Below are 12,053 nucleotides of genomic sequence, written 5' to 3'. Positions count from 1 at the left end.
TACCTCTCACTATGTCTGTTGTGAGGAGTTGTCAGTCTTTCTCTTCAGTGATACCCACTCCTATGATTCCTACCACCACTTCACATACCCAGCTTTGAGAAGACATCCCCTGGGCTGGTGCAGAGCTCAGTTGCTAGAGTACTCGCCTCGAATGTGCAGAAAGCCCTGGGTTTAAGTCCTAGTGCCACATAGAACAAGTGTATGTGATGGCCACAGTAATAATGTCAGCCCTGGGAAGTGGAGGTCGATGATCAAAAGTTCACAGCCATTCTCAACGACACGGTGAAGTCAAGGCTAGTATGAGATTGACTCATTCGCTCATTCTCTCTCTCACTCTCTCTCTCCTCTTCTCCCTCTCTCCCTCCACCCTCCTTCTCTTTCCACACATACACAAACATCTCTGAGTTGACACATTTAAACCAATTTATTGATTTCAAACCTGTCCTTTGCCAACCCACTAAAGTCATTCTTCCCTTCTTACACCTTATGTCATGTTGATTAGTAGCTGTTAAAGGAGTTACCCACAAGCATATCTAGAATTCATGTATTTCCCACCATTTACCTTTCCAGTGTCTCTCATCTGAGTTATTGTAGCAGCTTTCTAGTTGCTTACTATGATATCTATATATCTATATCTATATCTATATATCGTCCACAGTTTTAACAGTCAAAATGAATTGGGCAAAACATTTAGAGTACAACCCTTCTCTGCTTAAAACAGTCAATCAGCATAAATCTAATATTCTTCACTGTATCTGGCACCATCATCTGTTTTCTTATGACTTCATCTTTGATTGTTTTCTCTTACTCCACCCAGCTAACCTGACCTTGCTGTCCCCATGTGAATCATACTTTGTCTGCAAACCCTTCGCACATCGAGTTCCCACTACTGGGATATTCTTTCAGTTCACTATGTAGCTCACCATCTCACCTTAGAGAGAGATGTTCTCTCATACCACTCACTCATTTATATTCTGCCCCCCCCATGTAAATTTCATGAGGATGAGGACTTGTCTATTCTGTGCACATTGCTCCCAGGGCCTAGATTAGTACATGGCATGTACAAACTGCATCATATTTCTAAAGTACAGGGTGATATTGATTAGATATTGATTATGTATAAATCTTGGAATTATGTTCTGTTGCTTATATGTCTTCAACATTTCTCTGGTTTCTTTTGCTAACCTATAATTTTATGGACAACTGCATCTTCTTTTATAAGGGAAACCTTAGAAATCAGTCATCTATGCATCTAGTAGTGATTTAACTTCATAAGGTGGCCAGGAAACTGGCTCACACAGTAATCACTTTTGTTGAAATCTAACATTGAAGCGGAGTGAGGGTTTAATATAGGAAAGACTGGATCATTTCTTACTGGAGTTTTCATGAAAGTTTTCATTTGTAAGTTATGCTTAATGAATACAGATTTTAATTATTAGAGCACTATATGCATTAAATATTTTTAGACTAGAAAGTAATAAGAGTAATAAAAGAAAAAATAATGGCCTTTATCTTTTTTTTTTTTTGATAACAGACCGATGTAAAAGAAAAACAGAAAAAACTTGTTGAACAATTAACTGGATTAATAAGCAGTTCACCTGGACCACCTACTCGAAAATTGTTAGCTAAAAACCTTGCAGCCCTTTATAGCATTGGGGACACTTACACAGTTTTCCAAACACTAGATAAATGTAACGACATTATCAGAAGTAAGGATGACACTGCAGCCTACTTACCAACAAAACTGTGAGTACACTCTTACAGGAGCCCTGCTGTTCTCTTTTGCTTTTTTCTTTTCCTGTAGTATAGGGGCTCCATGTCATAAAGTCCCCACCCAGGTGGTGGGACCTGAGCTATAGTACTGACAGGAAGTTCTTTCTTCATCCGAGGATCCGAGGAGGGGCCTGACCTCCCTCATGCCCGTCACCACTGAGACGGAGAACACAGCCGGGAGAACTGGTATGCTGTGAGCTGTGGGGTCAGGAGTCTTTTGATCTATTCAGATGGAAGTCATGTTCTTGCCTCAGAGGAAAGGAGAAGAGTTAGTGAGGGAAGGGGGCAGGGGTGGGTAAAGTCCAGTCCACTGTACTATCTAGCCAGCTAAAGAGGTGAAATGATATCGGAGTCCAGACCTACCTGCTCATTTAACTGCTTTCACACTAAACTGGCAAACTTGAGCAGCTGAGACAGAGACCAGTTTGCTTACAATTTAATGACAACCAGGTTAAGTTGGTCTTAAAATGCGAAAGATAAATACAAATTATTTTTTAAAAATCAGAAAAGTATAATAAGTTGTATTAAATTTTTAAACTTTTTGTACATTTATTAGCATGTGTGTGTGTCTTGCACATGCGTGTGTTTTACATTGTGTATATGGAAGTCAGAGGACGACTTGTGGGAGTTAGTTCTCTCTACCATGTGGGTCCTGGAACTAGATCTCTACCCACTGAGCCATCTGGCCAGCCCAGAAACTATATTAGTAAGCAGCGAGACCATTGTTTCCAGGGCAGCAGTGGCTTGTGTTGGAGCATTCTATGAGAAGATGGGAAGGATGTTGGGCAGTGCGTTTCCAGAAACAGTGAACAATCTGTTGAAATCTCTGAAGAGTGCAGAGGTGAGTTTACAGCAAGAGTATTAGTGCCTTGCCCACTGCACATGTTGAAGGTGTTTTGTTCTATTGCTGTAATCCTCATGGCACATGCTATCACAGGAAAGTGATTGCAGATTATCACATCTCCTTAATTTTGGGAAAGGGGGGACCATTGTTTTTTACCTGTGGTTTACCTGTTTTTATAGAATTGTGTTATTCTGTCTTCATTGTTTGTATCTTATCTAATGTATCAGTTTCATATGCCCCGAGGCAGACATATGGTGTACAGTGTGCGGTTAGAAGAACCAGTGTTTCTAGCTCACAGTTTTTGCACCTACGGGTCAAATGTCACAGGGCCATGTCTCCTTGCAGGCTCTTCTTCTCTACATTAGGCGGTTGTCTGAATGCTGGCCTTTTCCAGGTGGGGACCAGCCACTCCAGTATGACATTGTCTTTATTTGGTTTCCTCTGCAGCTACTTAGTTTGCAGTCAGATTAATTGGGCTTTAAGAGTTAACATTTATTTCTGAAGATGACAGAGTTCAAAACTCATGATGACATCAGTGAAATTATTATTTTTTGCCCTGTCAGTTTCATTATAGATTCCTTGTCAGCTTCAGGTGAATGGTAGATAGAGTAAGCTCATGGCTCAGATATCATTCTGGAGGGTACTTGGGACTAAATTTAGGGTGTAGCACGTGTTCTTTCACTGAGCCATCACCCCAGCCTGAAGTCTTTTTTTTTTTTTTTTTTTTTTTTTGTTCAGGAGAACTAACTTATCAGATGATATTAATAATTATCCTTACACTTTAGATCCCTTTAGAATTCTTGATACAATGCTTCTTTTAATGTCTCAATTAGGAGATAAGCCAGTTAGGCTTATCTCCTAATTGTTCTTATTAAGTATGTATGTATGTTCTTATTAAGTATGGCATTGGTTTGACTATGTGGTTCTAAAGCTTTGCTTCATGGTCACGTGTAGTCTCAAGGGCGAAGTGAGATCTTAATGAGTCTGCAGAAAGTGCTGACTGGATTGGGTGGCGCAGCAGCGTCCTCTCATCGCGACATTTACAAGAATGCTCGATCCCTCCTAACCGACAGGTCAATGGCTGTCCGATGTGCAGTGGCCAAGGTTAGTACCCAGCCTTTTATAATGTTGTCCCTTATGGCACTTGCTCTTAAATAGCTAATTTTTCTTAAATCATGAGCATTTTTGGTTTGTTTGCATATGTTCGTTGCATTTTCTAGAATTATATAGATGGATGCATGTGGTGTGTACTTTTGTGTAGACGTGTGGCATCTTTCTTGAAAGTACACTGGTTCTGAGATTTATGTTCACACTTCAGTGGTTCACACCCTCTGTTATTTAGTACTGCTTGATTGTAAGGACGTATATCTGCTTCCACCTTCTTCTCCCTTTACCTAGCTGTGACTGTTACCAGAAAAGCTTCTGTGAATATTGGTGTGCTGTTTGTTTTTTGTGGACCTGTTTTTTATTGGGGTCAGTGTGTTTTATTTGGAATGGCTAAGATTTATGTTTACCTTTTAAAGAAACTGCCTGTTTCCTATGTACTTTTATGGTTTTAGTTATCTGCCTTTTGTTTTTGTTAATGCAAAAGATTTCTATGTACAGTTTTTGTTTTGACTAATAAATTGGATTATCTCATGTCTTAACCTGCATTTCTCTAATGACTAATGATAAGCATATTTTCAGGTGTTTTATCATATTTTGTTTTAAGAAAGTGTATATAAATACTGCCCATCACTTTGAATTTCTCTTATTACTGAGTTTTGAGAGTGTTTCATAGACTTTATATTTTCTTTACACAAAACATAAATTTATAAATATTTTCTCAAAAAACTGTGAGCTGAATTAATTTGTTTTGTTTTGTTTCTGCCTTGTGGTTTGAGAATACAGTCTTCCCCATGTGCTGGGGGGAGATGTGGTGGTAGCCCAGGGAACAGTGAGAACAGAAAACAGTTCTAGACTGTACTTAAGTACCCCCCAACATACGCGCACAGTGACCCACTTCCACTAGACAGAGAGCATTCTGTCTTTCATCACTATGTGGGATGTTGACCATTGCTTATTCTAAATGCCCTTTATCATGTTTGGAAAATACCCTCCTGTCTTAGTTACAGGACAAAACACCACGACTGAGGTAAGTTACAGAAAAAAGTGCCTGTTTGAGGCTTAGCGTTCCAGAGGGTAGGAGACCATCCGGGAAGCGGGGTAGCAGTCATGGTGGCTGGAGCAGCAAGCTGAGAGCTCACATCTGAAAACTGCAGAGAAGGAGAGAAAGCAAGTTCTAAATGGTCCAGTCATTAAACCTGCCCAACCCACCTCAAATGACATACTTTCTTATACAAGGTCCCAAAAAGCTGCCAGTTAGGGACCAGGTTACACAAATGCCTGAGCCCATGGAGGACATTCTCAGCCAAACAACTACACCTTTGTATCTTGTTTGCCAAGATGTTTTATGGAGAATATGTACTGGATATTTGTCAAAACTTGTTTTACTAAGGCAGGCTTTACTGTGTTGTAGCTTAGATTGTCCTCAGACAGGTGTTCTTTCCATATTTGCTTACTCTATTTTAGGTTTTCTTTTTCCTTAAAGAAAAATGTCCTTCCATGCCTGGCATGCAGATTTGAAAACTGTTCACGTTTTGTCCAGTTCTTTGGAAATTTCAGCAGTTTGGTTGTATTCCTTCATCTGGGCAATAGAAGTCCTAGAGTATAATCTACTTTTTACCTGTTTTTAATCCTAGTGCCTTCTGGAACTACAGAATGAAGCTGTTTTCATGTGGACTGCTGAACTAGAAAATATAGCTACCCTTTGCTTCAAGGCTTTGGAAAACTCAAATTATGGGGTACGAGTTGCAGTATCTAAACTACTAGGAACAGTCATGGCTACAGCATTGATGCCAAAGCAAGCAACAGGTATAGTTGTTGGCTGACCCTACATTAGACCATTACAAGCATTGGAAGGGTTAGCAATGCTTTCTTCTAAATTAGTTATCACTCATGGAAGTCACTTTAAATGGAATCTATGTGACACTCCTTGATATATTGTTTTGTGGTATAACTTAACACTGGGCATGTTTTTGGCATATTTGTGGAATGGTTTGTATAATGTTTAAAGCACAGGAGTCTGGCCTCTTACATGGTGCTTTCTTTCGGTCTCTGAAGTGTAGATCTCCGCTTATGCCACAATGCTCAACTTCAGTTGTACGTGGACATTACTAATCAGTATCGGGGCAGCACGAGTTGCTTAGAGTCACTTTTTGTTGCTTCGAAGTTCCACAGACCGGTTGTGAATAGCACATACACATTGGGGACAAATGATGATGTGGCAGGTACTGAGTAACGGCAGCTCTACCGTTGTTCTCACCGTACTCCAACTCACACACAAAAATGTGATGAGATGTGATGGGTTTATGTCCCTTGTCCCAGCCCCTACAGTTGTTAGCTGTGTGAAATTTGGTTTTACATCTTTAGAGATATGCTTTTCATTATTTGATACCAGTGAGGTAATGTTTTTATGTTCTATATAAAAAAATCTACTGTATTTAACTCTAAAAAAAGCCCCATGAATTTTAAGTACCACTGTTATTATCATCTAATAAGTGAGGAATTTTCTCACTCATAAAATTTATATTTTTAAATGTATATCGAGGCTCACAGAGGTTATGTAATGTGTGTTCTAAAATGGTGTTCTGTTGTGTAAATATGAAACTAAAGCCCACACATCAGTTCCACGCCCTATGTACATAAACACAAGATTTGCCTTTCCACAGAATTTCTTCAATGTAAAAAGTCTTTTATTTAAAATTTCAAAAGTTAAGACTCCTTTCTGTCCACCTCAGTATGTGCCTTTCCCACTGTAAGGAGCTCAGGTTTGAACTCAGGCAGAGCTGTGTTTTCATGTACAGAACTCTGTAGGCACTTTAAAATACAAACACTGGGGGCTTTGGCTCAACCTTTTAATATAAAAAAATTCACTGATGTCCAGAAAGAGTGAAAGTGAAAGAGTGACAGTGACAACATATGAAACCCTGTGATTGACAGTCCCCTTTTGTGCACTCCCTGGTGCACCCGCCCACACATCCTTGGGTGTGGAAACACAAAGTAATGCAAACCAGTGCTACCAAGAAGTGCCAACATGTGTGTCCTCCGAATTCTGCCAATCACAGACCAGGATCTACTCCAACATTCAGTAACAACAAGCACAGCATCTTCCTAGGACCAGCGAGGCCAACTTCTTACGATGTACCAGCAGAAACAGTACTGCATACTTAAATTTAGGATAGTCATTCATGAGGATTGTCACAATTCCAATATAAGAAACAAACCCTCTTCTTCCCTACAGCATCTCCAGCCAGTGTTGTCCTTGTTTATAGAGGCCTCGGTCATTAGCAGCATTATTATCTCCCTTGGTTAAAAACTTGATATGCCCATCTTGCTTTTTGTGGATCCTCAGGACTTTTGAACTATAGGAATCTCTCTTCTATCCTGAGAACAACGGTTTCCCCCACACGTATAGGATCTTCAACTCGGTTCGTGAGGAAAAGGAGATCCCCTCTGTGAAATGCAGGCTCCATGCTGCCACTGAGCACCACTACAATGGGACTCTCACTTCCGGTTATTACTGTCAGCCCCTTCCAGACCATCAGTGCCGAGGAGGAGGAGACAGTCATTCCAAAATTCAGTACTTGGCAGTACAGCTGCCTCTTGTTCATCCACCACACACCATCTAGAAAGTCTAGAGACAGCATGGTGAGATGGAGAACAGGACAAGTAGCAGCCAAGAGGGCGTGATAGAATCATCGAGAGGAACCACTGCCACACGGGCCGGGCTCTCCACAGAATTTTTTTTTTATAAGGATCATTTTTGTTTCTGTTTGTGAAAAGATTTTGTCATCTGAAACTTGATACTTGGAGTATAATAGCACACTCCTATGCAGGTTTTTCTGGGGGCTGAAGAGATAGCTCAGTGGTTAAGAGTACTTGGTATTCTTCCCAACGACCTGATTTTCTGCCTCAGCAGCTCGCAAACTGTAACTAATTCCAGGGGATCAGATGCCCTCTTCTGTCCTCTGTAGGCACGTGCACATAGGGCATATAGACAGGAAGAAACACTCACTTAAACATAAATAAAATTTCAATGAAATCTTTAGGGGAAAAAAAGGTTCTTTGTGTCATCATTTGGGGTAAGAACCGTGAGCCTGTCTGCAGTGCTGTCTGGTGTTCTTACTCTGCGCAGACGTAACCCCACTCACTCACTGTCCACGCTGATGCATGCATTGAGCTGTCTGTTACTTCCCAGCTCCTTCCATTTAGCTCTTTTTTTTTTTTTTTTTTTTGCTTCAAAAATGAATTCAAGTTCTTGTTAAGACACTGACCTTTTCCTTGTAATAACACACTTAAATCATTACTACAAAACTTAAGCTAGAATATTGGAAAGATGACTCACTGCTACTGAAACTCATTTGCTCTTTTCTTCCTTAAAGTCATGCGTCAGAATGTGAAGCGAGCGACGTTTGACGAGGTCTTAGAACTCATGGCCACGGGATTTCTGCGTGGAGGCTCAGGCTTCCTAAAGAGCGGTGGAGAAATGTTGAAAGTTGGAGGGTCTGTCAATCGGGAAGTGAGAGTTGGAGTGACACAGGTTTGTAATACACACACGTGAGCAGGTTCTGTCTGGATCATTGCATGCAAGACTGTCACAACAGTGTTTAAGAACATGCTAATAGTCTGCTTTCTTTGAAACATTTTTAACAAATGAATGGATTAAATCCAGATTCCAAATCTCATCGAATACTTAAAAAGGTAGATTCTCTTTTTTTCCTTTCCTGTCTCTTTTGAGGTGGGGGGTTCTGTGAATTGATTTAAGGGCCTTATGTACATATTAGGTAAGTAAATACCCTACCACTGAGCTATAACCCAGGTCTGAGAGGTAAGTTCTTGATGTATAAATGTCTATTTCTACTGTATGTATATGTAAAAACCTAAAACATTCTCAGATTTTATTTCACAACAAATAAGTTATAACTTAAGTTATAGTTAAAGTAAGCTTTACCTAACATCCTAGTGCAGGCCATAGGATGAGACAGAAGGATCCTTAGTTCAAGGCCAGTCTAAGTTCCAACCTGGAGACTTTGTCTCAAAAAATATGTACACGAAATAGTAAAAGTAAAACTAGATAAAATATAATTCCTTAATAATAATAAAGAGGATGGTTTTGTTTAGATTTACACAGTAGTTTAGGCATTTAGACTGCAATATTCTCCATATACCTTGTGATTTGATTGATTTATGCCTCGATTATGGATTTTTCGGTGACTAATCTGTAATGAATTATAAGATTAAATGTGACTTGGAATTATAATTTCAAAACAATAGCTAATGTTTACAGATCTGATAACATCTAGTAAGTTTGCATGGCTCATGGTCTTAGTCAAAGTCACCATGGAGGGGTCTTGTCCCTGACACAGATGTGAAGTGGAAGTCATCTGCTTTTCTCGAAGAACTCTGGCAAGAGTGCTCCAGCTCTTAGGGTCTGTCTGGAATGCTAACTTCTGTTCCCTAGCTTGTTACTTTCTGATCCTGAATGAGTTCAGTTCTCCTGTCCACTGTAGCACATTCCCTTTCTCTTATCCATGGGTCACTTTTTCTTGAGACTCTTGTATTGATTTTTAGATGGTCTCTCATTCTGTTGCTCAGGCTGGCCTGGAACTCACTTTGTTGCACAGGCTGCACTTGGACTCGAGGTGATCTCCTTGAATGCTGAGATTACAGGTTTGCAATACAGTGCCTGGCTCTTTTCAGTAATTGTTGTATTCAAGCCAGGTGTGATAGGTGTAATCCTAGTAGAGGCCTGCGGTTCTTTGTGAGTTCAAGCCTGGTCTACATAGTGCGTTCCAGGCCAGCTAGGACTCTATGAGACCATGATTGCAAATGAACAAAAACAAACAGAAAGAATTGTTTCAAAGATTCTACCAGTAGAAGTCATGAAGATGTGAAATTTACCTCTGCTGTTTAGTCTCAAGTCTAACCTGTGTTTGCTGCCATCTCTGTCGCTGTCGTCTTCTGTGTTGCTTTCCATCTGCACAGAGGTGTCTAAAGCTGTGTCTTAACGTGTTTTTATAGGCCTATGTTGTCTTCGTGACAACTTTGGGTGGCCAGTGGCTGGAGCGTAGCTTTGCCACATTCTTGTCCCATGTACTCGATCTGGTTTCCCATCCTCGAGCAACACAAACACATGTGGACGCTGTGTATTCAAGGCGATGTGTCTCCTTCATCCTGAGAGCCACTGTGGGCAGTTTGTTGGGTGAGAAAGCCCAGATAGCAGCTGCCAAAGAAATCTGCCAGGCAATCGGAAAACATATGAAAGCTGTGGGTAAGTGAGACCTGACGTCTAACGTTGTTGCTGATGACCCTAGACATTTAACTTAGTTCTCCTTCCTTTCTACCATTCCTCCCTCACTGTGTGTCCCAGGCTAGCTTCAAACTCGTAATTTCACTCCCAGTCTTGTGAGTGCTAGGATTCTTATTCTTAATAAATACTAACAGATCTGATTGATTTGTATCTTTTGGAACTGTTTTTCATAGTAATTTAAAAATAAATTTTAAATTAGATTTATTCATTTTATTTTATGAGTGAATATTTTGCCTGCAAATTCTCATGTGTATCATATGCATACTTGGTGCCTACAGTGGTCAGAAGGGGGCCTCAGATACCCTCTAATTCTATGTCACAGATGGTTGTGAACCATCATTTGTGTGTTGGGACAGACCCAGAGCAAAAGCAGCCAGTGCTCTTGTCCTCTGAGCTGTTGTTCCAACTCCTTATAGTTGGCTTTATTTATTCATTTTTAAAAAATATTAAAATAGAATATAGTTGTATTGAAACAAAGCATTAAAAATGAGCAGCATGTCAGTAAGATTTGGGTTTGGGTTTTTTTCTAGTGCTTATGTACATTTAAGTCTTCCTGCTTGACGCCTCTTGTTCTGTAAATACATGCTTTTTGCTGTTTTTCTTTCTCTTCTCTAATAGGCATAATATGAAGACTTAGGAAGTAATCATTACAGATAACTATTACCACTTGTAGGAACATGTTGTGAAAGGTCAATAATTCATAATGTTAAGAAATAATTTTTTAGATAAAATTTTATTTGACCCATAAAATTGTTTTTCTTAGTGGAGTTAGTGTGACATTTTAGTGCTTATTACAACGTGTCATGTTCAGATCAGGGTATTTGGCTTGGTGGCTACATCAAAAGTAAACCATGTCTGCTGGAAGCTCTCAGCATCCTCTCTCTCAGCTATTTCACTATGTAGACTTGGGTATAAGGACATCGTTATGTTCCTGTGCTGTGGGACATTCAGACTTACACTTTATACTTAACTGAAGCCCTGGAAAGAAACCCTTTCCAAAGAGCGCCATTTCGTACTCTGCATGTTATCAACTCTCTGAGCTATGAGAGCAATTACAAAGGAAGGCAAGGTACAAATTGTATAAGACAATTTAGGTTTATCATCATTAGAAATAAGTACTAATTTTTAATGAGGCAAATTATGTTGCTCAAACGAGGTCTTTAAAAATAAGGATATAACTAGATATAAGCAGTATAAATAATCATTTACTTTTCTTATAATATGAACAACATAATTTTTTCGTTTGGTTGTTAGTTTGCCATTTTAATTGCTTACTTAAACTTTTTAAATGCATAGGAATAGATAACTGAAAGTTATTACTAAAAGGGTGTTTGCATTAATGAGTTATTTTCTTAGCCATATCTAAGCAGTAATCTATTCTCTACTGACATCTGTATGAAGACTCACATGGTGCTCCAAGTACTCGAGTGTCAGCAGCACTGTGTTAAGTGGCAGGCGTGAACTGCCAGGCTGGCTGCAGTGGCTCACAAGGGGAGTTTACTACCAGCCCAGAAATGCCCACAAGGAAAGAGGGATCAACCATGACTATCGTTTTGTATTGTTTATCTTTATTATTATAAGTTCATAGTGAATTAAAAAATGAGAACATTTTATTGTCATTGAAATACTGTTACTTTTATTGCTGTAAATTAGCTTAAAAACCTAATTACTGATTTCATTACCATGATTATATCAGGGAGTTATGGACCATAAGTATTCTCAGTTAGTAGTAGTTTGCCAAGACATATTTAGTTGTCTCAAATTTTAATTCTTGTGGCTATTAAAAGGTTTTGGGAAGAACATGAAAGTAAGTAGTTTCAGGGAGGAGCATCCCCATAAAATCGACGTTCCCTTTTCTTTGCAATCTACTTTCTGGTCAGTAATTTGACAGGGATGCCTTCAGTCTATTGGAGTACTTGAGGAGTAGTAATAATAATAATTAACAATAATAGCTGTTTATTAGACGTGTTTTGTAACAGGATGAGTTAAGTTCTATATATGCGTTGTTGTCTGGCTAGTTAATAC

At 39.4% G+C, this 12,053-nt stretch overlaps 1 protein-coding gene and 1 pseudogene across 3 annotated transcripts in view; one reads left to right on the top strand and one right to left on the bottom strand.

The window, feature by feature from the left end:
• The window catches only part of HEATR5B (HEAT repeat containing 5B), a 68,027-nt gene that overhangs the window by 2,510 nt on the left and 53,464 nt on the right, over positions 1–12,053 (top strand). For both annotated transcript variants that reach the window (XM_080913991.1, XM_080913990.1), the window contains exons 3-8: positions 1,535–1,746; positions 2,506–2,614; positions 3,572–3,721; positions 5,359–5,530; positions 8,101–8,258; positions 9,740–9,989. In XM_080913991.1, the coding sequence (XP_080770117.1) occupies positions 1,535–1,746; positions 2,506–2,614; positions 3,572–3,721; positions 5,359–5,530; positions 8,101–8,258; positions 9,740–9,989 (1,051 nt within the window). The remainder of the gene's footprint in view (positions 1–1,534; positions 1,747–2,505; positions 2,615–3,571; positions 3,722–5,358; positions 5,531–8,100; positions 8,259–9,739; positions 9,990–12,053) is intronic.
• On the bottom strand, positions 6,804–7,365 carry LOC308418330 (signal peptidase complex catalytic subunit SEC11A-like; annotated as a pseudogene). Its single transcript has one exon. The product of its transcript is annotated as a signal peptidase complex catalytic subunit SEC11A-like (transcript).

Source organism: Micromys minutus, assembly GCF_963924665.1.
Source record: "Micromys minutus genome assembly, chromosome: 3".
NCBI classification, from domain to species: Eukaryota; Metazoa; Chordata; class Mammalia; order Rodentia; family Muridae; genus Micromys; species Micromys minutus.
Note: the sequence above shows the minus strand (reverse complement) of the source record. Positions and strands in the feature narration are given on the sequence as shown.